We start from the raw sequence: 27,905 nt of genomic DNA on the forward strand, positions 1-27,905 counted from the left end.
CAAAGTAAAGCAGTTTCAAGCCTCCCAGAACTCAGGAACACTTTGAGACCATTTCCCCAACATGTGGTAGATAGAAATAAATTATTTTTTTGTTTAATACTGGACACATTTCTGCAGCAGTGGAAAGCTACATGTTGGGAACTTAAATTCCACAATTTCAGTTGTGTTTGTAAAAAATCTGCCACATTAATTCACCTTGGAAGGTCCACTTCAATATGACAAAAAGGTGTATTGTTTCCATGTGTTGATAGCTGGCTCATTCTTGGATTTTTTGGTCAGCCAAACTCTCATTCATCTGAAGTTCTCTGGATGTTTTCTTTACTTAAGAGCTACAAGACTAATGTTACTGAATGTATCCATAAAAAATTACAGCTGCAAAAATTTTACTGCACTGTTTCTCTTAGAATTATCCTAATTTTCTCCACACTCTTGGAACAGCTTTCCGTATGTGCTCTTGAATTTTCCGAGACAAATAACGTATGTATACATCCAATTATTTCTGTCTGTGGTTCATAAAATTAAAATCTTAAAGTTATCAACTACATCACATCCACGTCACAGATACTTGGTAAGTTCAAATCTATTGAGTTCATAAAATAAGAGAAATAGATAACTCTCTACTAGCACTGTTGTCTCATCTTAACAGTGGTGAAAGTAGTCCTGGATAAATCAGGGACTATTTTCTTCCACTTTCAAATGCCTCTTTTTCAGTGCAGAAGTTGGTAATTTCTTACACTTCCAAAATCTATGTTTGTTCCTTTGTATGCAGCTGTCACACTAAAATTGCTTTGGCTTACACCCTCAGCTTTGTCCCTCTGTTCATGTTTCTGGTACCTAAAAGACCCAGACAGAACATGCGTAGCTGTTACTTTCTATTACTTTGGGCAAAAAAATAGAGTCATAAGGTACCTTGTACTTGTTAAAATTATAGCTTTAGAATAAATTAATTATTCAAGCAATTAGTACAGTGTAATGACTTTAGTCTGCCCAGACTGACCTAAATGAAACTTTGTTTCATTATGATCTTGTTTCAATTTCATGGCTGATTCATGTTCAGTGAAAGTCCGCCAGCCTTATCAAATCTTTCACATCAAGTCCTGTTGGTGCTCAGACACATTTACAAGATTTCTTTTTGTGTGGTGTGGGGACTAAGACTAGCAGATGGATTTGCAGGATCATGGGCTGGAACTCGTAGTGCAAATATCTCCTTGTTTTTTTTAGCAATAGCCCACCTTTAGCCTGCTTTTCTTTAAATAAGCCATAATAAACCATCAAATTTTTTTTAGGCAATTAGCTTCAAAACCAGATTCTACAATTGTGGCAGAAACTGCGTTCAAAATCAAAGTAGAAATTTTTCATAAGTTGATAATTTTAGAGTCTTACTGTACAATATCAGCAGAACTTCTCTTTTTGTTAAATATTTCCATAAAGCAATGGCATGTGAAAAGAGTTTTAAGTAAACCATATATCTCATATCTTTTCAGCTGGTGGGAACCAAGGTAATTGTCTATTTGGTCTCATTTGATACAAATCCTCCATTTATTTTAGCATGTGATGATGTTGATTTTGTATCTTCTTTTTGTTCTGTTTTCTCAACATCTGTCTTTGTTTTGACCCGGTGTCTTCTGTAAACCCGGTAGCCTGGGAATTGGTATATATTTAGTATTAAATAAATAAATTATAATAAGTGCCTGAAAAAGACACTGTAGGAACATGTAGCCATGCAAGATTCTCCTTCCTTATGTTGCTAAAATATTCCAACACTGCCAGTCAGTTTCTTTAAAACTATCCTTAATTATTTTATGTCGGCAGCACTCACCACTGGAAAACTACGTTTAGAAAATAACAAGAACAACATTTTAAACTCTGCATTTGGTGTTTGACTGCTTTGTGTTCCTGTTGTGTGCAGTGACTTTTGAAAGTATTGCCTTGGGAAGTCTTTGGGCTCTTGGTTGGGTCTGTGTGATGGACCCTTCTATTTCTACCCCTGCTTCTATTCTACTGAGTCCTGTTTGGCAGGAGCTGGGACGAAGTGGTTGGTTTGTCCCCACACTGTTGCCACACCAGGGAGGCTGGAGTCAAAGCTGTGTCCCTGGGGCAGTGCTCTGGTGCTGGGTAAGGCAGCTGGTCTGAGAGTGGGAGCTCAACAGTCACAGCTACTGTTAACTGTAAGCAACAGGGACAAGGTCCTGAACCTCAGCAGGTCGGTTGTGATAGCAACAGTGCAGCTCATGAGAGGTATGTGTGGGAGGTAAAAGGGACCTTTACATCTAATGGAAGGTATTTTCTCACATTAGCCGTGAAGCTAATGCTTGTTCTTGCAACAGCTGGTAGGAGAGGGAGTTTGTGCATGCTCGTGGGGACGGCCCTGCTGGGCAGCTGGCTGCCCAGGCACCCTGGAGCAGTGGAAGAAGATGCATTTTCCCTTCCTTAGACAAAGGTAATAACAATCCTATGCTCAATGTATTCTCATGTGCCCAGTTGTAGGAGGTGAACATCCCCTCCCATGCTGAAAAAAGCTGTCTTCCAAATCCTGAACTGAGCCTTGTATATTCCTAGTTATGTACAGGGCACAGCACAATGGTGCTGCTCAGTAATCATTTGGACCATTATTTACTTAACTATTTTCCATTTTATTATTTTTATCCCTTTTTGCTTTCTCCATATCCATGAAAAATGAGGTTGAAAATAATAATAATAATGTTATAATATAAAGTATCTATACTTTACCTCCTAAAATCAGTAGTGCAAACAACAGCTGGAAGATGCTGTAGATGAGTGGGAAAGTAAACATCAGTTCAAGTTGTTCAGGAGTGAAGGAGAGCTGTACTATAGTTGAACACAGCTGAGTGTTTTGCATGCCTGTTTCCAGGGACACTGTACGACACCTAAAGGCAATAATACAAAGGCAATTGTGAAATAGCAGCCTGTGGGTCCTTATGCTTTTTAATAATCTGGATAAGCAAGAAACATGTAATAGATAACTCAGAAAAGGGTATCCTTCTGCTCACATAGTCAACAAAACACTCCACAAAGCATATGGCTGTTACCACCAGAATACACAAAATTTATGGCAGTTCAGCAATTGTCAAGGACTGTGATCCACCTTCAAGCCATGTATGTGGCACTCACTGTCTCCCTCTCTTGTAATGATGTTCTAAATTGTAGGCTGCTGCATCTTCATGAGAAATTTTACTGCAGTCCAACCCACTTATAAGTCAGGTCTGTTTTGCTCATTTGAAGTGCAGGACATGGGCACACAAGATTGAGAAAATAGTATAGTCAGAATCTTTAAATAAAAATGTGCACAATAGATGTTTTTCTACACACAGTATCCTAGAAACAAGGTTGGGGAATGAGTGGCTTTGTAGCATAGCTAATGTTTAGGGAACATTCTCAGCACTGATTAATCATTGAGTAAAACCTTTTTCCTCAGCTGAAAAAAGACTACAGGTCTTCATCACAGTGAACTCCATACCTGTGCCAAGACAGACCAGCTATGCGGGCCAGAAAGAATCCCAGAGAATAGCCAGCTGCTGGAAATATGGTGCCAATGATCCATAATTTGGGTGAGATAATCCAGGAGCCTTGGTAGAGTATTCCCCCAACCACAGCAATGAGCACAATGAGGATCGCTCCCACAATGGAACCAACCTGTGAGTGGCAAGAGGAAAGGCTGTGTGTATAAGACACCCCAACAAAATTTAATGGCATCAAACATAGTGTCAAACATGCCCATAGATGTCTCTGAGTCACTGAAACTTCTTATTAAACATAAACCCTAATGTCTGCGGCAATGTAAGTCACAGCAGACAGATTAGGTAGCTGCCATTTTTCCCAAAGGGGAGATGTATGATGTACTTCAACATGTGACTGCAGGTATAGACCAAGGCACAGCTATAATAGGTATCTATAGCGGATACCTGTAAAACCAGCCTCTTGAAGTGTTGGCTGTAATTGTGCTTAGAACTGGAGACTAAAATAATTTCACAGGTGTGACATGAGCAAGGAATGGTGCACAAAGAAAAATTTCCCCAGAGCTGTTGGGAAACAGCCCAATACCCAGTATAATGCACTTCTTGGGCAGTCACACTCCGGGGCTTCGTACAGTGCGTGCTAACTACACACCAGACTGTTAGTGATAGCGAATTATTTGCCAGGTGGAGGGTAGATCTTTAATGTGGCTGAAAACTTGTGTTTGAAATCTGGCTGTGAGCTCGTATAGCATTTCTACATAGGCATAGTCACTGAGTTGATCTTGTTTACTGTGGTTGAATGTACCGAGATCTTCACCACTGCTTGCCGAAAAAATGGTGACTCATTCTCTTGCCAACATCTAACTGAAATGTTTGCCCTTATGGCATACATTGCCAGGGATCTCACTGGCAGGCTTCTGGGGCTAATCTTAGGGGAATCCATTTCTCAGCTAAAACATGTATTCCCATTGAACTGGATTCATCAGTCTTTGGCTGAAGATTTTTTAAAAGCACTGAGTGAACAAGTACTTTTGTTTGACTGAGCTATTAACCACATGCACCTGGGAAGAAGAAACATGGTCTGGCCATGAGAAGCTCTTCTATTTCACCTGGCACACTGGCTTGGTGCTCTTAGCTTCATTTCTCACTATAGGGACCTTAATCTGACAGCTACGGCTCAATCTTCACTGATGCTTTATTGACCTACATAAAACAAACTATCAATGGACCCTACTGTGGGTTACTCATTCACCTGGTAAGAAAGAGGATGAAATGGCATTTTGCTGAGAGAACAAGTTTCTTTTCATGCGAGTACAACTCCATGCTTTTCCCTTAAAAGGAACAGTAGTTTTGAAACCAGCACTCAATAGTGTCCAAGTTCATAAAGTAAGCTGTGAGTGCAGTTAAAAATACAACACAATAAGCTAACAGCTTAAGAAAATGAATTGACTGAAAAGGACCTTATTTGTGTTCTGTGCTTCCTGAGCTGAGAAATGATACCAAGGTATATGTATGAATAACAACCTGGTAGATTAGTTTTCTTTAAGAAAATTTAGGAAATATGTTAACTAAGAATGGTTAACGAAGGCCAAGGGTGCTCAGCACATCTGACAATCACTTTAAACCTAAACCTAATGTTCAGAATGATTAATTTGCTGTTAACACTAATTGCAGCTAATTTGTTGTTGTTATTATTATCATTAATATTTTTATTTTGGTGAGAATAATTTTTGCCAAAAGAAATTTTTTTGATGCATCTGAAGCTATCTTGCAAAGATAGTTGAATTTTGCGAATAGTTAGATCTTTTTAACAGTTGGAACATTTTCAAAATTTTTTAAATAAAAATTGACTTCACACTCAAAATTTCCCCTGAAAAAAATCAATAAACTGGTTTACAAGTAGAAAGTTCTTTTTTTTTTCTTTATCCAGAATGTTTTCATTTTTTATTATTTTGCAGAGAAAAACAGCTTCCAGTTGACCTGAATGATTTTCCTTCCAATTTCAGTTTACATTATAAACTGAACTCAATTATTAACATAGTTGTAGCCAAAGACAAAAGTAGGCTCTTTGGATAATGATGGTTTCTAATAATGTATGCAACCCATGCATGTTTGTGCAGGGGGAAAGCAATACATTTCCGCAGCGTCTCATTTGTTTTCTGCTGAAAGCTTCCTGGCTCTTATGAAGTCAGATACTAATACCATGAATAGCAATGTACTGCTTCAGTGGTGCCCCTGATTCCATAATTTGTCCATAATTACTAATGCTTCAGCCTTATATAGCCTACCTTAAGTATGATTTTTGCTTTACTGGGCCATCTGTGGTTAACGTATATTCCAAATGAAACAGGAATTACAAGAGCTACCAGTGAAATTCCTGTAAAAAAGAAGAGAGAAGTTAAGCCCACGTATCACGCACAAGTTCACGACAGGAGGACAGACAGGCACGGTGTAGAGCCGCTGAGGGTATGGAGCAAGTCTTCAGAGGGTGTCTGTGGTATGCCCACCCCGGAGCATGCATGCATGCTCTACCAGAGCCTGCCCATTTGCTTTTCTATAGAGTCTGTTATCCTTGGCAGCCTGTTGAAGTAATTGCCATTCTGCTGAGCTACATGCTCATTCACCTGCATCAGAAAGGCAGACAGAAATTTGAGTGTGCTAATCATCACTATCCTGTGACGTGAGTAGCTATATTAAATGTTCATTTTGTTTGCAGGTGTTTTGCTACTGTACCATATCAACAATTGGTTTAGAGCTTCTTTTGTTTTGGCTTCCCCCTCCAGTATTTGTTTTGAAAGCACAAGCAATGTGTATGTTTGTTGTTTTGTTTTTTTTTTTCCCAGGACAATGGAAAATGAAATTGAAGAATAGCAAAGTAATTTTGGTGGCTTTTAAGATTAGCACAACATGGAACCGTGCTTGATATATACTAGGGCCACAGCTCTGCAATGCACTGGAGCATGTATTTCCAAATACTTTGACTATTTTGTTTTTATAGCCGGATGAGATTTTTGACAGGAAGTCAAATGAAGCCACTCCTGGCAGTGTAGATTGCAGCTTTTCAAAGAGACTCTGCAGTTTTAATCACTTGCTTAATTATCCACGTCTGCTTAAGTACTTTGCCAGATTACGGCCTCAGCAATTAGCCTTTAGCAGGACTGTGCCTGCCCTAGAGATGTTACAAAGACTTTCATCTGGGGGAAGCAGCTATTCCTGTATGAATTATTCTGTATTCTTACCCAGTACCATGCAGGTCTCCAAAGCATTTGGAAAGAAAAACATGCACAATCTCATCATAAATATCTGTACAAAATTTATAATGACTTCAAGTCTTCTGCAGAGCTGTGGATGATGTGATCTAGGTACCTAATTTCCATGGAAGTTCCTGGAAAGTAGGAGGATGAATTTTTTTAAAAATCTGGAGTAATTTCTTCATGACTGCAGGATGACGGTGCAAAGGTGGTTGTTACTAGAGGGAGGATAAAGATGAAAGTCAGAAAGGAAAATGCTGGTTCACTGGACTCACCAATACTGTCGTAGGGGAGCACAATTGCATTAGAGTCAGTCCACACCTTGGTGTAAATAAAGAGGCAAAGTGGCATCATTCCCATTGCAAGCAGCGTGGAGCAAGTTGTCATGCTGATGCTGCAAGAAATTGGTTACAGTGACATTTCATCTCATGCTAGCCTATAGTTTTTCTCATTTTCTTATTACAGTATTGCAGCTTATGAAATATTGGACAAGAAATGCTGCTGGCTACAGTCAATTTATCCTGCATATAAGGTTAGAAAAAAGCTAAATGGAAGGAATGACTTCTGCTGAAAAAAAAAAGAAACACAAAATATCAACGTGTTCTGCAGCCACAGAACGATAACTTTCAGGGCAAATGAGGCAGTCAGACAGGTGGCCATGAGGAAGATCGGCTGGCAAGTCTGTCTGCATGCTGCCTGTCTGGCTGGCTTCTGAGAGGCTGGCAAACTGGACAGGGTCAGACGGACATCAAACGAAGCTTTCCGTTATAACAGCAGTTCTAGAGTGTTAAAATTTCAGTCCAAAGTCAACAGCGAAAACCAAAAATATTTCATCATCTAGGCTGTGTGATATAATAAAATTCCCTTTCCTGGCTTGTTTTGCTCTAGGCCAAAGCGTAGGTGCTGAGAGTTACTCAGTGAAGTTGACCATAAGTATTTTTGCTTCATTTGTTTGTGCAAAGACATTTCTGTTTTAAAATACAGTCTTGAAACATCAGACTTGATACAACTTGTACTAAAAGATGCGTTCTGCTACAGGAGTGAAGAAGGAGGAAAAGGCAAGACAGATAGAATAAGGAGGGAATTCTCAGAATCTGAGCAGAATAGATAAAATCATGCCTATAATTCACAGTCCTCTGACAAAAAAATAATGAGAGAGGGTTCTAGTTAAGGGACTTTGGAAACTTCCTTATGAATCTCACTTTGGATTTCTTTTTTTGTGTTGCTTGCCCTCAGAAAAGGGACTACTGACCCCATGCCACAAACTGGACAAATCTAGAGAAATATAGAACAATTAATACAGAAACCACAGGAATAGCTGCGTTAATTTTGGTTCCTGTCATTCTCTGCTTCAGAGTCATTGAATAGAACTTTGTATGAGCCTCTGGCAAGAGAATTCCTACACACAGAGAAAAAAGAGCCATGAGCTACAATTAAGGTCAGGTGAAGTCCCAAATGGATAAAAAAGCTTATTTTTCCTGCTTCCGTATCGCCTACGTCTTCGTACTGTCCCTGTACCTACATCCTGCTCCAAAGTGTGCATGTTGTCTAACCCCCGTCCCTGTGTTCACAGAAGCTCCTGGGGGAGCTGTGGAGGAAAGGAGATGGTGTTTCAGAAGCAGCTGTTCGTGTGAAATATCAAGAGATGTCAAAACCAGAGGTCCCTATGGGAAGCTTTGGAGGATATAATCTGGGTCTGAGTTGCTATAAAACCTCTTACTTCACCTGCCTGTGATTATATGAGCAGAGAAAATGAATTCCTGCTCTAACTTATGGTCTGTTTGCACTGGGATGTTTTGAAGCAGGACTGTAGACAATGGTGATGGATTGTTATGTGTAAACACAAAATACTACCGGTTAAAAAAATCTCTTTGTCTGATATGATGGGCAGGCTTTCTATAATACTATTCTGGCTCCAGAAACCAGCCAAGCTACTTAGACTGTTATTCCTCTATCAAGAACTGAAGATGCTTGCATTACCATCGCTGCTGTACCTTCCATATCCTCTGGTCCCTGCTTTATTGTCACAAAGGTACTGACAAAAAGCCTTTGTTTTCTTAAGGAAAAGGTCTTTACCTGAAGAATAATCTCTTACAGGTATTTTCAATTTACTTCACCTTCTGCCAGGATCATGGGATATAAACCCTACTCATATTTAATAACATCATCAATTCAGATTTTTACCATTGATTTCAGTTGGCATGACTCAACAAGAGAGATCTGGGAAAGCATAGTTTAGCACAGTGTATTCTTCTGAGGAAAGATTAGGACAGAATTTCAGACTTGTGCTGGATATCTTTCCATCTGTGGTTTCTTAGACCTGTATTTACTGAAATTGTCTTACAGCTCCTAATATCATAGGTGTTTCCTCCACAGTGAGGAAGTTGGTGATTAGCAGAGCTGACCTCATACATAATTCGAAAGCTGGTATTACATTAACACCTGTATGTGACAGAAAAGTTCACTATTTTCAAAGTATGGAAAAAATGTCTTACTAAAACTACAAATATTAGCATTCTTAATCTATTTGCCCTAACTCCACAGCTTTCTTACTTCTATTATTTTTTCCATTTCTAATTCAGAGTGGCATAAGATAAATTGAATGAATGCTCCAATTTATGTGACTCTGTGGGAAATAGAGAAATAATCCTGTTTATTTTAGAGCAGAGTAATCAGGATATAAAAATAAAAAGATGGCTCATTTTTAAAGGCTGTTAGAGTTAATGAACCCCCCCTGGAATTTGCAACAAGAGTAGCGTTCACTTCTCTTGCGTGTTTGATGTCCTAGGCCATGCCAGGTGCCTTACGTATCTGTTTCTGAGTTCAGAGCACCCTGTCACCGAGACCACCACACTTCGCCACAAAGGAGTTTTTTCATTGCCCCCAGTATGCAGGGCTGCCTTAGTCAGTGGCCTCTAGCCTGTCAAACTTTGCAGAAGGTGCCAGGAGCAGATAGAATTACTGCAAGTGACTTTCATTTGTGTTAGTTCCCAAAAAGAAAATCTGTGTCTGTCCATTCATTGTATAGAACACAAAAGGAGGGAAAATGTTTTTCCACAGGTGGTCTTTTTCAGTAAACATTACTTCAAGAACTGTTGCATAGCCACTGTTTTGTACAGAGGATTCAGATCTTAAAATCCTTTGTTTTATATATATATATATATATATATATATATACTTACTGCCCAAGATCCAAGATCTTGGGAGAAACAAAATCACCAAAGTAGCTCTAACTTGGACATAGATGTCATAACCCTTAGTGTCTCAGCAGTCTTCATAAATGCTATTTTCTGCAGGATCTGAAGATTTACAATAAGCTTTTAATATACACTATATACAATAATTTTCTAATATACACAATTCAGTTGTGCTATCTTCTTTTTGAATTCTCAGTGAACCAAGGATATTTGCTTTTCAGCTTATATTTACTACTATTACAGTAAATGAACATCTTTACAAAAGCAAGATCTACCATGCATAGTCCAGGAAGCTAAGGTTAAAATCGGACAGACCTTTCCAATATAAAGTTTACAACGTAAAAAGCCACAAGAACTACTTAGAGCATGGCTGCTCTTACCTTAGGTCCATGTCTCCATCCACCCAGTAGGCGATGATATTGGAGGCTGTGCCCCCTGGACAGCATCCCATGATCAGCACCACAACAGCTTGAACAGGAAGCACGTTAAAGACCAGAGACAGCAAGAAGGCTGTGAGAGGCATTATTCCAAACTGGCAAAGGAAACCCACTAAAATACCCCAGGGTCTTTTTATGTGGCCCCAGAATTTCTTAGGTTCCACATTGCAACCCATGGAGAACATCACCAAAGCCAGCATGATTGTTAAAACAGTACTTAAAACTATGCTCAAAGTTTCATTAAAATTATCTTCTTGTAACACACAAGATGTGCCATTGCAAATTGTAGCATTTGCTGGACAAGCCGTGGAGTTTTCTGCCAAAGACCTAGCGTTAAATTGCTGGGAAAGAAGGTATGTCTGCATTTTGAAATACAGAACTGCTCAGTACATCCGAGGCAAACTTTCAAGCCTGTGTAAATGGTTGTTTGTCAGTGACTCCTTTTAAATGATCCAGGAAGCAATAAAGTGCAATAAATACTTGAACACACTTACTATTCTTGAAGGGTTTGGTGCAGTGCTGATTCATATAGTTATAAAAGTTCTACTTGCTTGGTACAGTGACAATTAATCATTTATTCATATGATAATGAGGAATCACACATAGAGAGAATAGCTGTGTTAATATTTAAGGATGTAAAGGAGGCTTGTGGGGTAGCTGAGCACATTAAATGAGAATCACAGGAGGAAGAGAAAAGTTTAGATTTCATTCTTTGAATTTCTTGCATGCCTTTGGGAGAGCCGCTCATGCATGCACCGTCACTGGCGTTTCAGGGGTCTGCGGGGTGAGTGACCGAGACACAAGAAAGCATGAGTAGAAGTTGTGAGCTAAGATTTGAAACTGCAGCTGTTGCTAAGTGATGCAGCATTCACCATGACACACAGGCTCATTTGAACGTGGTGGGATCCTCATTTGGTTGTATTTCTACAATTTGGTCTATTTCTGTAATAGAAGTTATGACTGGTGTGCAGTGATAACTCTACCACAAGACTGCATGCATGTTTGTGTCACCTGGCTCCTAAATGCAACTTTTAAGTAATCTTTCTAATTTCTTCTTAGCTTCCATGTTACCCTGAAGATTCTGAAGCCCCCTGGCTGCAAAGTTTCCTGTGATGCAATCTGCTAAAATGTCACCTGTATTTTTGGATTTGGCACATGGAGAACCACTGCTGCTCTGAAGTCTCATCCCTCCAGCCTGGGCACTGTATGACCACCTAGTGGCTGCTTTTCCCTCCTTGTGTCCCACATTGCTTGTGGCCACCTCCACCTCCACACTGAGCTCATCAGCTGAGGAAGATAGGAGAGGGGAAGGAGGGGAGAGGAGCAAGGAGCCACGGGCTGCGCTTGTTTTGGCAGTGTGGAGATTTACATTCCTCCTGGCACCTTCTGCCAGGCACAGCTGGTGCAGTCGCGCTTTGCTCCAGCTTGGGCTGGAAAGAGTGGGTGGTGAGAGGAGGAGTGTGGAGTGGTGAGGGCGGAGGAGGAAGAAGATGCATTTTCTGCCTCAAGCGGGGGGAGTGGGAGAAGGGCAGTGGGGCTCATGTGCTGCTGTGGACCCATGGTACTTAGCCCAAGATGAGCATGTCCCTTCCAGCATAGCAACAGGTTCAGCATCCGTACTGGTGGTAAGGGTGCAGGTCACCTTTTTTGCCTGGTGTGGCATGAAGGTTAGCAGACAGGTTTCTTGTGCCTGCCTTTGGTGTGGCTCATTCTTCATCATACCCTTGGCTCAAAAGGGATGAGAGGCTGAGGCAGGGCAGCTTTCCTGGGATCCCATTTGGGTCTTATAGCTCTAGGATGGGCACTGGGCATGCTGTATGGCATGACTAACCCCTTTATTGTATGTGGGACCAAAGGAACTTCACGGCATTCTCAGTGTATTTGCCTCCTGATGCATGCCACTGTTCTTCCTTCCCTGCCTTGATTCACATCCTTCTCTCACATGTGCTTTTCTGTGGAAAAACATCATATTTCAGTTAGTGCTTAGATATCTTTACTGTGCTTATCGCCCTACTAGGTGGATGTACTGTAAATATTCATGCATTGGATATCAAAATAACTTTGTGCCACTGATAGTCTGTAAGAGCAAAAGAAGGTACAGAAGCAGCCAGGTGAGCTCTTCAAGCCAAAGCAGCAGCAACAGCAGCAACAGCAACAACAACAAAACACTAGAAATATGGGATAATTTTGACTATACAGCATACTTGAATCTCAGTCTGAAGATTTCAAAAGCCTACCAAAATCAATGGGTTGCTTGGTTGGTCAAAGGTTTACCCCTCAGGCTTCCTCCAAAATCAGGAGCATTTTCAAGGGATAAATTTTGATGCTTCTTTACCAGTACCCAAACTTTGGGGCAGAAATAGCTTTAAGTGTAGATCCTAGAGTAAAATCAAGTCCAGAAAGTAAAGTGCAGTTGATGCCCCCCAAGCTCCTTTATTTTTCAATGCAGAAATAATTTTTACTAGGGTAACATGCTAAGCCGTAATTATCTTCAGCAAGCAAGACTCCCACTGAAAATCTCAGCATTTTGTGCCTAGCTTCAATATACAAAATTATAGGTGTTACTTTTTTTTTTTTAAACTTTAAACCGTGAACTATTGAGGGGGAGCTGATGGCATTAGAAAGGATTTCCCAGCATGCTCAGATGGCACCTGTTTCTTTACAAAGGGGTCAGCTAAATGGCTGTATCTCCTAAGTCACTCTTGGGTGCCTGATGGGATAATGTCAGAGTAGCTTTATCCTCCCAGGCAGCTGGCAACTCCTACCCTGTGATTAGTGTCACATCTGTGTGACTATGATATGTCTAATAGAACAACAAGCAAGGTAATAAGGAGTAGATGAAAGGAAGAGAGGGCTACAAGATCTCAGTTTGGCAGAAAACATTCTCCTTATTATGCATGCTTTCAAACAGAATGTTTTAGGAGCTTTTATTCTTCAACCCAAGCCTTTTAAAGGGCTAGTTAGGTTTTAAAAGCACACCTGTATTAACATTTCCTATAAACCTGTATCAGTCTGGATTTTCACTTGAACTTGCTTCTTGTTGAAACTAAAATTTTTCACTAAAGCACCTTGAAATCTCCAATAAGCCTCAGGGCCAGGGATAACTTTCCTGGTCTTTAAAAGCCTGTGATGCTGTGGGAACCCAGGGTGAGTGGTATGGGAGAGGAGGTGAGGGATCTTCAGCTCACAGCGGCTATTTCTCATGCAGAGCCTCATGCAGGGGCTTGCTTTCACCTCCTCTCCTCCCCCCACAAAGCACGTGTCTGAGCTATGAAGGGGTGCTCAATGCCATCCCCCAGAAACAGCCCAGAGGAGGTGTCCCTGCTGTTGTCTCCAGCCTCTGCTGAGAGATAAGAGTGTCCAGCCCTCACTTTGGAGTTTGGTTTCTGGAAATGGAGTGGAGGGGGAGATCTTCCTGCTCAGGCTTTGGGCTTGACTGAGGATAAACAAGACATTAGCTACTCACCTGCGTGGCCCGGTGGGTGAGCAGGTTGTTTAAACTTAATCAGTACTTACTGCTAGGTTTGCCTCTGTTGTTTCTCCTCTGTTGTAAAAGGGATGGTTCCAACTCATTAGTTCATCAGCTAACTGTATAAAACTTAGATCACAAAAAATCCTTTCTGGAAACAGAACTGAGCCCTTCTGAATTCAACTTATTAGGCAGATAGCGCCACGATTAAGCACAAATGCTAATACCAATTTCAAGAAATCCTCATGTGTTGTTAGGGATCTAAATCCATAGCCAAGACATTGAAATAAATGAATTGAAATAGAAACTTGGTGTGTTGCAGGAGGTACAGTATTATCAGGTAGGCAGGCAGCTCTCTCAGGAGTGCTGGATTTCAAACATTCCTTTAGTCTGTTTTGCTTTTTGCAGTGTGCTTCTGGGACTTAATCCACATGCAAGCTAGTGGGAGAAAATAGATCAACAGCTCCAAGTTTGGCTGCTTTCTCTAAGTTTGCCTGGCATCCTCAGGGAAGGCAGCATTTCAGAGGTGGTTGTCAGAGGTACTGAGCTGTACGGCTTCTGTTTCATTGCCTGTTTTCCACCTGGGTTATGGTGCAGAACTGGTGAGATGGACTATGTACTGATCTGTGAACCCCACTGGCATCTTTTGCCTATTCCTGTTGCACATGTTATTCAGCGTGATTTTAAGCATTTGTCACTAATGTTCAGAGAAGAAAGCGACAGCGAGCCTGGTGGCGTTTTGGTGATGATTAACATGCCCAGTGTGATTCCGGACACTGCCAGCATACCTCAAAGTGAAAACAATCAATACCTAAGTAGAGAAATACCAGCCTAGCTGTATGTTTGTATCCCCAAACTGCCAAACTGCTGTATTCTGACCTGTCATCTTGAATTTTTGTGGGGATGAGGTTGCCAGCTTATGCAAGTGAGTTTGGCGTCACTTCAGCAAACAAATCCAGGCAGATGAAACCTGTAAGGATCTGCCCCTGTGCTGACGATTAGATAATTGATTTATCCATTAACTTGAGCAGTTATAAAACATGAATAGCAGTAAGTGCATACAGAGCCCTATGCTGGGAGAGGCAATTTAACAGTTTGTCTTTTACAGCTGTCTGGTGCTTATTTCTGTGATGTTTGTCTTAATGAGACTTATGAATCTTCCCTGTCTGCTTAATTCAGACTCTGAAATCCTTCTTAGTATATTTATGTCTTGGTTAGAAGAATCTTTTCTTTCAGGTAACTGATTTCCTGAAGTCAATTACCTGCCTTTTACTACCACCATCTTTAAAAGAGAGACAGCAGTTATGCCTAGTATTGGTGACCTTGTTTATAACTTTAAACTTTACTATAACTATAGAAGGAAGATTTTTTTTGTTTGGAAAAAGTTGCACTACATGATTGGAAGTTTATAGAGGACATTAAGAAAAGAAAATCTCCATGCAATAGCAGCAGAGAAACTTATGACATTAAAATACATCTAGCTCAGGATAGCTTAATAAAGAATACTGAAAAATCAGCTGTAAAGCTGACTTGCTGAGTCTTTACATTTACATTTTCATATTTCTCTGCCTGGTGCATACATCTATGTTTTGCCTCTTAGACTCCTGACCTAAGTCTCAAATGAAACACAAGGGGCACAGATGCTCTTGCATTTGGCTGTTGATGAACTCAGCTGGGATAAAAACCCTGATATGGTATGTAACTGGATTACAGGCAAATTTAGCTTGCTGGTATACTAACCCTGAGAGATGCACCTAACGCCCATGGCTGAACTTCTGCACACACTAAGAAGTTCGTTTGAGGGACATGGTACTACTATGATTTGTCAGAACTCTAAATATTGTGTGTGTGCAAGGACAAATGCACAGTGCATTTGTATTTTTTGATATCTTTCAGCCTTGCCTACCTAAATCATGATAGAAAGTGTAATCTTTCGGTGTACCTACCTTCAGTAACCAGATGCAAGCATTTTCAATAGAACAGAACATTTCATCCCAAAAGTGCATATTTACTGTGAAACTGCAGGTAACAGCATCAAAAGCCTTAGAGTTTAAAGAACTTCGCTCTTTTTTGGATAATGTGTATGAGGGGAAATCTGCACTTCCGCACTGTTCAGCAAGGACTATCTGCTATGAGACAAATAACAAAAGTCTGCCAGAAGTATCAGCCAGACTTTTGGCTGCCAAACTGTAAGGGTGACCTCTGACATTGATAGATAATTTCATACTAAATCAAAGAAATGAGTCACACTGCCACCTATAAAAATGTAAGGTTTTGAACGATCCTGTTGGGTTGGAATCCCTTAATAAAAGTGTGTTTTTCATGTTCCTCAGCAAGATTGGCTTTGGACTTTGAGGGCTAATACACTATGCAAGTATTTCAGTACATTTACCTGTCCTTTCAAAGTTGTAATTTTAATTAGCAGTAAGATTTAATTTGGGATAAGTGGCCAAAAAACCTAGATGCTTAATTTCTAGATCAAAGGTCTGATTGATTTTGAAGTCTGCAGGGTTAAAGAAAGAATAAGTTGTTATAGGAATTTTTATTCTCTTGGCACCAAAATTGACTCTTCCAATTTCCGTCAGAAATGGAAATGACTTATACTGTTTCTTGTTTGCTGTTGTGTTAGTTTATGACTTTTATCTTCTGGCAAGTAGCAGGAAACTGGTGTTTTTGCCTGCAGTTTTGATGTCCTTTCCCACCCTTGCCTAAGTTTGGAACCCACCTGCACCTTTTAAAATTTTTATTGTGAGAATTGGTACATAAATTTGGTAATGTGTCCTTGAAATAGGAAGAAAATAATTTAATTGTTCTATCTGTTATTTTGAGAGGTAAAGGTAGAGCAGAGAAGGCACAGAACTGAAGCAGAATAGAACGGATAGTAAGGGAATAATGCCCGTGCATTCATTCACCTGTCAGTGGGTGGGACATAGCTTATCAGGGAACTAAGTCAGCATGACAGAAACAGACCAGTAAATAAAGCAGCTGGTGCTTAGGACTTTAAAATTTCTCTACATGTAATTTGGCTATTTTGCTTCAGAATAGGTTTAGTCTGGTCCCTGATCTAGGTGTCCTAACATGTGTGCCTTGAAACTGAAGAATCAGTTGTGGGTTTACACCTGTATGTCCCTATTAAATGTTGGAGCACTCCTGCAAATGGGCTTTGTGGCTTAGTTACAACCCATTAAAAGAAACTGCTCTGCACACACCAAAACTGCTCTGCAAAACACCCTGACATATAGTAAATGGGAACAGGCTGGGCATTTACTTCAGCACTGCTGTAGTGCTCTGGGCCAAAACAACGAAGGGGTGCAACCTTGGGGTATCCATGTCATCTGCAAGGGTCTGATGCGCCCTGGGCTATGGGAGTTTTGTGTCCTGTGAGGGTGGTGGCTGGGTGGAATGTCCTAGGGCATTGAAATCACCATTAGACACCTATGTTTAGGCAGCTGGATCCCAGTCTGGATAGCTGTATTGGAGAACGTGAATTATGCCCTGATGTGCCTGAGGGTCTCTGCTGAGAATAACGTAAGTCTCATGTGAACAGCTCTGAAGCAGACAGCTATACTGGGGGTGTTGTGAGCCAGGTTCTACAGAGCACATCCTCTAATGAACACAGAAACAAGAAATTTGAGGAGAAGAAATGTACTAAGTTCCTGCTTTTAGGGAGTTGAGTAGAAGCAGAGAGCCATGCAGCTGGAATTGCTTCAGGTAAGCACTAAGCAGAGCTGCCGAGAATGGGAAAAAGAAGTGAAGGAGAGGAAACCTGAAAGTAACGCTGTGGGGGTTTCTATGTTTTGTTTCATTGAGGTTTTTTGTTTTGTTTGTTTGTTTTGTTTTGCTTTTCTTCCCATTCTTAAACAGATGTTTTGCTTTGAATTAAGCCTTTATTAACGAAAACAAACAGGTTCATTAACTGAGGAGGCTATGCCTGGGCTGCTTTCTGAGAATTTGGGAGAGGCAGCTCCTTAACATTTCCTTTTCTGATTTACAGCAGAGATTTGAACTCAGGCCTTCCATATAGCGTGTTGGGAGGTGTTGGTCTCTGACTGGCTTCTGAGGAGCAGCTTTACATGTACTGCTCAGTGGGCAGACCTGGGACCCATAAACACCATCTCTTATGTCGGTGCTCTAATTACCAGGGACTAGTCTCGTGTCCTGCAGATTTAAAGTTCTAGGTCGGGAGTGAAATAAATTTTTCTGGCGAATATAAAAGAATAGTATCTTCATTAAAACTGTCCTGGATACACCTGAAGCAAAAGGTGACAAGGCTTAACTAATGCTGATTCTAGAGCTTTTTGATCGCCTATGATGAGGTGTGAGGGAGGGGAGCCAGACAATGGCAGTTGTTACAAGCTCAAGCTCCCACTTGTGCTAGATGCTGTGCAGAGCCATAGTAAGCACCACTTCTGGGTTTTTTTCTGTGCTATTTCTCATCTTCCTTCAACATATGTAAAATTTCAACACTACAGGCACAGAAATGAAGAAAAAAAATGCAAAAAGGTATCCATTGGATATATAAATGACATATAACAAGACATCTCTTCTGAAAGCCAGTCTAAAACCATTACCCTCTTCTCCTCAGGGAAAAAATCTATCTGCATGTCCATCTTCTTAACTGAATTTAGATTTGACTAGAACACCCATCTTCATTACAGTGGGTAATATTGGCTGGGACTGCATGAGGTTTCTAGGCCTTTACAGTTTTCAGCTCTTGGTACGACTGATTTCAGCGACTTACTTGGCTGTTTGTTTTCAGAATACCTTTTATTACTAGAAGACACTTGTTTAGAGTTCTACAATATCTTAATAGCTACAAGGTCAAATATGATCATAAAACCTTCAAGAATGCAATGGAGATGTGACTTTATCTGAAGCTGCTGGACTCTCAGCACTTGGGAAATTTGACCCACCTACCTGGATATTGGGAACTTAGTTTAGCCATGCACTTTTGGAAAAGCAGATAAGCAGCTCTTCGGTTGTGGGAGCTGAAAGTACAGAGGATGTGGTGCCCTTGATCTGGTGTACTGTAGTGCTGACACAGGTGCTGATGGGACTGGTATAGCTTCTGTGTGAGTGTCTGTGTCATGGGCTTGTAGAAATGTGGGTGTAATTCTTGATTGATACTTGGAGCTATACAAATAGAAGAGATGGCAGTAATGAAGTTCCATTATTTAATAGAACCTGAGTAACATTTTGGGTCTTCAGTTAGCCATTGCGTTCCTGTTTGGGTGCACAATGCTGAAGATGCAAAAGCGTAACAACATTGAACCTGTAGGCTTTGGGATGCAGGAGAGTCCATGCTTAGATGCTTGGTGTCTTCACGTGGCATCCATCAAGATGGGCGATCCCACAAAAGCAGTACGGCAGCATTGGAGTTGCACAGCAATCAGTCAAAAATGCTGGGGAGTAGGTCTGTGACATGCTCCCCTTCTGCACTGCTTCCTAAAATACAGGAAGTGGAATAGGACCTGGAGCCTAAGTACCTTTTCCCATGAGCCCTGTTTGCTTATGCCCCTTCTCTGTCTTAGTGAATATTTGATTATACCGCATCATTCCTGCAGGCAGGCTGAGGGAGTGCTGGCCTGAGGCAGCCCGCTGGCTGTGCCCACAGCACTTTGCAGATGGCTCGGCTGGGATCTGGCTGATGCAAGCTCAGGTCCCTCAGGGCAGAGACGGCAATTTTAATTCTGCTCCCCTTTAAGCCTATGTGAGTTTTTTAACCAGTGGGCCTTGGGGCAGAAAAAAAAGCAGAGATGCCAGACATGCTTTCTGCATGTTAGTGTACCTTGCCTGTGTTTTGTGCCTGATAGTAGCACTGGTGGAGCTGGGGCACAGTCAGGCATAAATGACAGCTCCTTGAAAGCCTGAGGGTCTCACTTGGAGTCAGACTCCTGCAGTGGCAGCCTGTTAGTACAGTAGCCACAGCTCTTTTTGAAGCATGCATGTTTGCTAGTGTGGATATCTCTTTTGAAAATGCTTATCAAAATTATTTCCATCCGTTCTGTTCTGAAATTATTTCCATATAAATGTTGCCTTATTGCTTTCATTTCTGACAGCGGAATGTCTTCTATTTGGACTGTAATGAATCAAAAAGGTAGATTCATTCCATCCTTATAAGAAAAGGAATTCCTATTTGAATATGTAGAAACAAACATATGAATTGCTACATATGCACATTTATATATAAAATTATATGCAACATGAATGATGATTTAATATAGGTGGGGAGCTTTGTTTTTTTTCTTTTTGAAAGAACACCTGTGTTTTCTGAGAATTTCCATGTGACTAAAGTGACTTCTAAAAACTTTCCTAGCCTCCTTCAGTAAATGACAACTTGCTTAGGAAATTGCTTTTTTTCTTGCTGCTGAAATAGGTATAGGCAGTATTAGATTTCTGTACATCAAGGTCTTCTATAGATATACCAATAACATCTATTTTCATGAGGATTTTATGATCAGTCAAAAACTTGGTGACCTACTGTCAAGTAGTATTAATTAGGAAAAATAACCCATATCATTTTGAATGCCTTTATCAGAAATGGGGACATGTAATCTCTTTTTATGCTCCTAATGATTCTTGTGTGATAAAATGCAGTTTATCTCTCCCTTTGCCCTCTATGCCTTAGTCTGCAAATCTACATGTATGATTGTTTACACTCCAGTTCAAAATGTTTGAAACATATATGAATGCTTTTAAAAGCTTCAGGTATTAACTGGAGGGACTTGCTTTCTTTGTCTTCTCTCCTGGACACTTAGATTATGCTTTAGTGCTGTTTTTGAACTCTCCTTCATGAAGTCAGGTAATGATCTTAAGTAAGAATTAGAATTCTCATGCATGGAAAAAAAAATAAATCACTGTGGGACTTCAGTGACAAAAACCAGTTATCTGTTTATAGTACTCTAAAAATCTTTCAAATGAGTTTTAAATAAAAGAGCATGGGCACAAAATGCTAACGTAGATGTACCATTTGCAAATCAGGAATATAAAATTAATGAGTGGGACTCACTATAAAAAAAAGGGACAGCACCATGCTAACCAACGTATTAAAACTTAAAAAATTTATTAAACTTCTTTTAAGGCAGTTCATGTACTTCATGTCAAATTACAAAGTTATGGTCCAAAATTTTTACATCTACATCTCTAAATGTGTGGGTTTAATTTTCCCCTCCTTTTTTTTTTTTTTTTTTAAACCATTGTGACCTGGAGGTATCTCACAGTGGAAATAAAAATATTGAAAAGGGAAGACTTAAATGTACAAGGTAGATCCTTGGGGACTCAAGTAATACCATTAGTGGACAAGCTGAAATAAAAAAGCAGCTCCAAATTAGACACGCAGCCTGCTGAAGTCCATTTACACTATAAAATATTTGTCAGAAGTACATATTTTTTTAAATAGGAAAAAAAATACCCAACCCACTGTAAATGAAAGCAGAAAGTCTAAATTTTTTTAGGTCACCCAAGAATACTGTTAGAAAAAACCCCAGTAATAACTCAGGTTTAGTGTCAGCATCTGAACTAACTCTTCTTACTTTTCTTCTCTGCAGAAAAGCTGCTATTTCTGTAGCTTTTTTGTGGAGGAACAGTCCTGTCAGGTGGGCAGCTTATTAATGTCCTCTGTGTGTGTTCTCTGGAGGAGATGTCCTACCCTGGTCCCTCTGTGGGGACCGGTGCCCAAGGCCAGGCGTGGATGAGACATTGTGAGGGTCTTGCAGGCTGCAGCAGTGATGGGAACTAGGCTGCACTCTGGGTGGGACAGCAACGAGAAGGTCACTGAAGCAATGCACAGGTCTCGAAGCTCAGAGCTTTTCTTTGGTGTAGGCTGAACTTTCTGCATGTACATTTCAATAGCTATACGTTGACTTTGAGATTTGATATACACTGAACATGTGGGGGAGACAGACCTTTATCTCTTTAACCTGCCTTATCTTATGTGTTTCCTTTGGTATCTAACTCCTCCTTCTCTGTTCACTAGCAAGAACAAAGAACCAAGCTTTTAAAAGCAGTCTCTGAAGTAGGAGATAGATAAATTAATGTTTATACATACAGTACAAGTAGTGCCATTGGAAGAAAGGAGCCTTATTTCAGTGCTAAGATGTAAATGCATCTAGGTTTTAGATACACCTGTGCTTGCTAAACCTTGTGTATCCTGATAATGTAAACAACAGCAGCTGAGAAATTCAGCGGAAAAATATTTCTCTGCGAAAGATATCACCTGTATTTGGCTAAGCCTGAGTAAGAGAGAGATCATGACGTGCCTAATAACAGGCTTGCTAGCACAAACTTGCTAGTAACAGCATTATGTGGAAATCCGGAAATATTTATTCAACAGAAAGATAAAACGCTCTTTTTCTAATAAGGACGCCTCCTTTCTTCATGTCCTACAGGTCATCAGCAGTTCTTAGGCAATATTAATCTTCTCCTGATTCTGTGACTGAGCGAATGACTATTCTGAAGGTCTCCTTTTGTTTTCAGAGCTGCTTGTGCTTGTGTTATCAGCACTGAACACACCTGAGCTAATGGGGCTTGGTGAGATGTTTGATAGGCAGAACTTTCCAGGAATTCAATGCTCCTACTGTTGCCCTCTGTGTTCGCCCTTGGTGGGACAATAGTGGTGCAGATAGACAGACAATGATTAATGCCTCATCCCCGAGCAATTTCTCTCTCTGAAATCCCCTGTTGTCTCCAGCCCAGGATATTTTTGCACAGTGGAGAGACGAGGGCTGAGATAGGCAGAGATGACTTCACATCTGAGAGAGACATTTTCTCTTTCTGATCCCCAGAAATGAACCCCTTCTGAGTAGCCACAGCTCCATGTGTGGTTAACTGGACTCCCAAGAACTGCTGCGGGACCTAGGAATGGGGAACTCTCTCAGCTAGAGGTTGTCTCTTCATAACGAGGAAACTTAACCCTTTGGTTTTGCCAGTTTGATGAGAAAGCTGGCAGATAATCTTGTCCTTTTCTTTTTTCTTACTCTTTTTGCATACCAGGAGGATCTCTGGCATTGGCAGCAATGCTCCCTAAGCCCAGTGGGTAAGCTGCAGCTAGGGCTGAGGACTAGGAGTGAAAACATGGTGGAATTAAACTGAGCAGGGCAAGGGTTTTCTGGAGAAATGTGGAAGCTTTCCTCCTCTGGCTTGAGGAGGAACATAAACAGAGAGCAAGATAAATAAATTGGTAATGCCAAGGGTTTTCTTTTTTAAATGCTTTTTGCCCTACGTAAGTGACAGCAGATTTATGTTTTTTAGTGAAAAATCTGATTCAATTATCTATTTCTTCTGTTTTGAGACTGCCTTTTCCACTGCAGACACTTAAGTAAGAACGGCTGGTTCATACAGCATTCATTGATTCTTCAGCAGTTAAATTGAAATGGGTATGTCTCTTCGTGCTGTCGTTATTCAGTAATATGTCACCATGGAGAGTCATTTTTACCTCAGGTGAAAGAATGGAGCATACTGAAAAGCCATCTATTTCCTTGTCATCATTTATAAATTCTGATGCTTATTGCTTACTCACATACTTTATTCAGACCCATGAAGCACATGTGTTTTTCTGATTTCTATGGTAACGTTAGTCCTTTGGACAAAGTTCAGACCTGCAGCTCTATTGCTTTAGAAAAATTGTTGATACAGTTTCAACTGATGTTGATGTGATGGCCCTGTGCTTCAACTGATCAGCATATTAGAAATTAAAGAAATAGACTTTAGATTCCTCAGAAAGTTACATAAAGCACATGGAAGAGCAATAACTGCAGAGAGCTGTTAATGATCCACTACTCTGCTCAGCTTGGGCCATGGGTATGCTCAGACTTTCCCTGTGTGGGAAACTACTTGGACCAAAGCTGTGTAAGGAAGTGATATGGAGAGTGGAAACATGCATAAACTAGGAAAAAAAAATAAAAAGCATTTGTTAATACATTGGCACAGTTAAGCTTAGGAGACTCAAACTTAATCTCCTGCATTGTAGGTAAGGATAAATAAACAGCATTCCCATAGGCAATTATCCATTACCTATTTCAAAACTGGGCAATATAGTACTTAATTACTTCTAAGGTAGGGCAAACTCACTTCTTTGGATTTTTAATATATGTTTATTATTGTTGGCCCCTGTAATCGCTGTAAGTGACACAAATGTCCTGACTAAATGACGTTTGAATTAAGCCCCATGACATGCCCGCAACAGCCCATCAAACCTAAAGGTGCAAGCAATTACCAGTAATAGTCTGACATTTGGTTTTCACATTGAACAATGCTGGACAGCAAGAAATGGTGGAAATGCAAACAGTGATCAAATATCATGGATATGATGAGAGATGCTGTTCAATCCCAAAGCCTTCTGACTGTTCCAGAAGGCTTACACCCAATGGGGCATGGGGCTGGACTTCTAGCATGAGCACTTCTAGCATGAAGACATTCCAGGTTTTAGTTTAGTAACACCAACTCCATTTGTAAGAAGTGTGGGGGAAAAATCCATAGGTATAACTTGCAGATTATGTTACAGTCTTCAAGGCAGTGTGCATGTACTTACTATTTTGTTACATCTGTATGGTTGTTCTCCAGCTTCTGTGCTTGGGGTAATTAGGCTAGAAGTCTGGACCAATTGAATATATCACTTGTGGTGAAAAAGATGTGACTTGTGCATCACTTGTGGTGAAAAAGATGTGACTGACAGTAAAAGTAGCCCACCAGTTTTGTTTATGATAAGGTTCAGAAAGTTATCAGCAGTAGGAAGGAAGACGTTGAGCAGAATGTCTACATCACCAGCAAATGCTTAGGTTGGGAAAGATAAACACTTGACCAACCTCCTTTCACACTCATCATAAAAAGGTAGTGGTGACATTATCTCTGAGCTTATCTTGTTCAAAGTAGCTTCTTTGAATCTCGTTGAAGCAGTTTCTGGACTCATTGGAGTCTGAGAATAACAGGTTGAAGATCACTGCTCTAAGAATTTTACCTCCTAAGAGAAACACACATTTTTGCAACCATGAATGAAGTTCCTCTCCCCTCTCCTCAGTCATGGAAGAGTGCAAAGAAGCTTTTCCAAGGGCCTGTTCCACTGAGATGCCATAAACTGTACAAATCTTCTCCTGCTTGTGAGATCAGGGAGAGCTGAACACAGACCCTTTTGTAGGAGGCACTCAGCAGATAAACTTGGAATATGCTACCTAAGCCGTTTAATAAACAGAACATCTTAAATAATTTTCACGATTCTACTGAAAACTAATAGGAAATGTGAGGCAGTAGGAGCAAATGTGTATGTAGGTGTCATTGAATGCATATTTCAGTTTATTTTACAGTAAAAATTTTGAATTTTGAAATTATTCCTTCTACAGTAATGCTTTTGTCCACCTGTGAGTCAGAGGCTCCCTGCCATCACAGACCTTGATTTGATATAAAAAGTCTCATGTGACAAACCTATGAAGATGTATATAGCTATGAGAAATCTGGAAACAGATCTAGGTGGCTCAGGATAAGTACTTTATGAAGAAGTGGAATTTGTAGAGGTAGTAAATGTAACAGAAAGCTTGGCTGGGGCTTTTTTCACCTTGGGATCTATGGTCACCCCATGCAATATGAAGGCATGGGGCTACTGGTGTCATTGAGCTGTGGAGGAGGAGGAGGAGAAAGAATAGACTAAAGAGACCTTATCTTGAGCCCAATACAGCATCTTGCCTACTGACATTGAGCCAGTAGCTCTGTTAGTTATTGTGGGCTGTCCCAGTGGGGGTTCTGTCTCTTTTTTATTTTTTAATTGATTTTTACTTTTGCCACATTATTGTTAGTTTTGAAAGCAACAGTTAAGCACTTAACAGCTATCTTTTAACCCATATGGAGTACTGATTTCTGTCTAGCTTCTGGTCTAGATACTTTCCCCTCCCATCTGGTACAGCAAGAAGATTCTGCTTATTCACCAGAAACTTCTAAGTTGTTGGATCAAAATTTTAGCTCAGGAAAAGAAGAAATGAGAAAAAGTGAATGAAATTGAACAGCATTGGTCATGCTTTTTGGTTATAAAAGACCCTTTTTGAAAGAAACAATGATTTTAAGGAGAATTATTGAGACTGATTTTTGGAATTACTTGTCCCACTGCCCCACCCTGATACCCCTCCAGAGGTGTTCAGCAACAGAGGAATGTGATATGTCCCATGAGCAGGAACAAGAATCCCCTCATCACCTGGGTTGTACAACTTCACAGAAACTGGTGTTTGTGTGTCTCACTTCTAATACCACATCAGAATTTCATTATGAAGGGTAAAACTGTAAAACCATCCTAAATCCAAGTGAAAAATAGCATCATTACCTTTCCATCTTTTTCTGCATTATATTACTCCTCTCTACAATCCTGTCCTATTGTCTCAGCTTCTGTTGAAGTCCCAATTGTCAGAGAAACATACATGCCTATTCTATGGACACTGAGATGAAATAGGGATTCCCGGAGAGTGTGTTCCAATTTAATTTCTGGCAATAATTTCTATATAAAATAATTTTGATTCCTAATGCTATGAAAAAGTTTCAGAGAAGTTATTCAGTCTGCTTTTCAATTTATGAACTCTATCATTTCTGCTGCAGTATGCTATATTTGTAAAAATGTAATTGTGGCCAAACCTGTATAGTGACTAGACATTTGATCTTGAATATTGTTGTACTGTGAATTATATTAGGGATATTTTTATTTCTCTATATGATAGATCAGGAATTCCTGACTCAAAAAAAAAAAAAAATCCAATGACATTTTCACAGTTCTTATTAATGAAATATTAACATGATAGTCCTACACATTTAACTTGATTCTTCTCCTTACATGGCTGAATATAATTCAAGTGTTGAAGGACACATGAAAGGCCATTTATTTTTAAGAATGTAGAAGTTTAACTTTTTTGCTTCTATTCTATTATCTAACAATGTGTTTAAAGATTGTTAAACACCTGCTAGTCATTACAAATAAAGAAACCAGCACTGTTCTAAAAGGTTATTATTATGGAATAGCTAACTGAGGTGGGTGGGGGATGGGGAGAATAAATAATTTATTTGCAAGTGAAATCAAAAGCATAAAGCAGTGTGGCACATAAAAATTTAGGTTTATTAATGATTCTGTTGGGGTCCATGAAGGATCCTATTTTTGGTAGTGATGACAAAAAGAAAAACTAATGCAAGTTTATGTCAAGCGCTCCCTGGAATTGCTGAATTGCTTTTCCTTTCTCAAAAACATAAGCCTAAGATTTTGTATCTGTATAAAATTTTGAAACCATCAATCACGGAAGCAGCATCTGATCACAGAACATTTACAAAATCAATTTGTCATACTCCTATATGGATTTAGGTGCCTTCCTTGTTTTGGCATTATTCATTTGCTAAATGCAGGAACGTTACTGTAATTTCTCAATGTTGTGTTACAAATTAGAAGGCTGGAATGCAGAATGCTTCTTTGTTTTTGAATTTGTCCTGGATATGGGAGGATTTGATTGCTTTTTTTTCCTGATGCATTTTTTTTGTGATGCCTTAGAAATTATGCTGTCTGATTTCCATCTGAAAATCATTTGCGATGCCCAGTTCCCATCACAGAAAATCCTTGGGAATGGCTTTGACAACAACATGATAGGCTTTTAAGACCTGCTTGCTGTGAGGAAATATAGTGATGCTCCTTCAAATGTTAAATTTCACAAAGGAAAGGACTGGATTTTGATGCAGCTCTCTGTGCAGTTACTACACTTAAAGACATACTGGTTTATGACCCTTTCTGAAAGTACTTATTTGAGGGAAATTGCTTTGTTACACAAATGTATACAGTGAACTGGATACCAGTTGCTTTGAAGGAGATATGTAACATTGGTCGTCATATTTCCAGAAAGGCTCATCTTTTATTTATTAATCAACATGGAGATTTACTGTAGGACTTTGAAATGTTGAAAAATACTAATGTTGAATAATGTGTCTGCTTTGTGCAGCTTAAGCTTTTAAAATATTTCTAACGTGAGTATCTAATGCTAGAAACTGAGAAGTTCAGATTTTCTTTATCTTCAGAGATGCATGGACACTCTTTGTTCCAATAGCTTTATATACGAGTTAAAATACGT

The 27,905-nt window shown here is 39.9% G+C and overlaps 1 protein-coding gene across 1 annotated transcript; it reads right to left on the bottom strand.

The window, feature by feature from the left end:
• On the bottom strand, window positions 1-27,654 carry SLC10A2 (solute carrier family 10 member 2). Its single transcript, XM_080375523.1, has 6 exons — window positions 10,305-27,654; window positions 7,003-7,121; window positions 5,765-5,853; window positions 3,479-3,654; window positions 2,731-2,888; window positions 1-1,641 (listed from the first exon to the last, which is right to left on the bottom strand). The coding sequence occupies exons 1-6, from the start codon at window positions 10,724-10,726 to the stop codon at window positions 1,508-1,510; spliced, it is 1,098 nt and encodes a 365-aa protein (XP_080231649.1). The 5' UTR covers window positions 10,727-27,654; the 3' UTR covers window positions 1-1,507.
• Between the last annotated feature and the right edge of the window lie 251 nt (window positions 27,655-27,905).

This window comes from Falco punctatus (assembly GCF_963210335.1).
Source record: "Falco punctatus genome assembly, chromosome: 2".
In the NCBI taxonomy this organism is placed as follows: domain Eukaryota; kingdom Metazoa; phylum Chordata; class Aves; order Falconiformes; family Falconidae; genus Falco; species Falco punctatus.

What these genes read in the sequence shown, in the direction of transcription:
- SLC10A2 (XM_080375523.1), bottom strand. Translation starts at nt 10,726, where the DNA reads ATGCAGACATACCTTCTTTCCCAGCAATTTAACGCTAGGTCTTTGGCA. An exon ending in GCTGGTCTGTCTTGGCACAG is followed by an intron (nt 2,889 to 3,478) that starts GTATGGAGTTCA and finishes TATTGCCTTTAG; the next exon opens with GTGTCGTACAGTGTCCCTGG. An exon ending in TGCACTACTGATTTTAGGAG is followed by an intron (nt 1,642 to 2,730) that starts GTAAAGTATAGA and finishes ACCAATTCCCAG; the next exon opens with GCTACCGGGTTTACAGAAGA.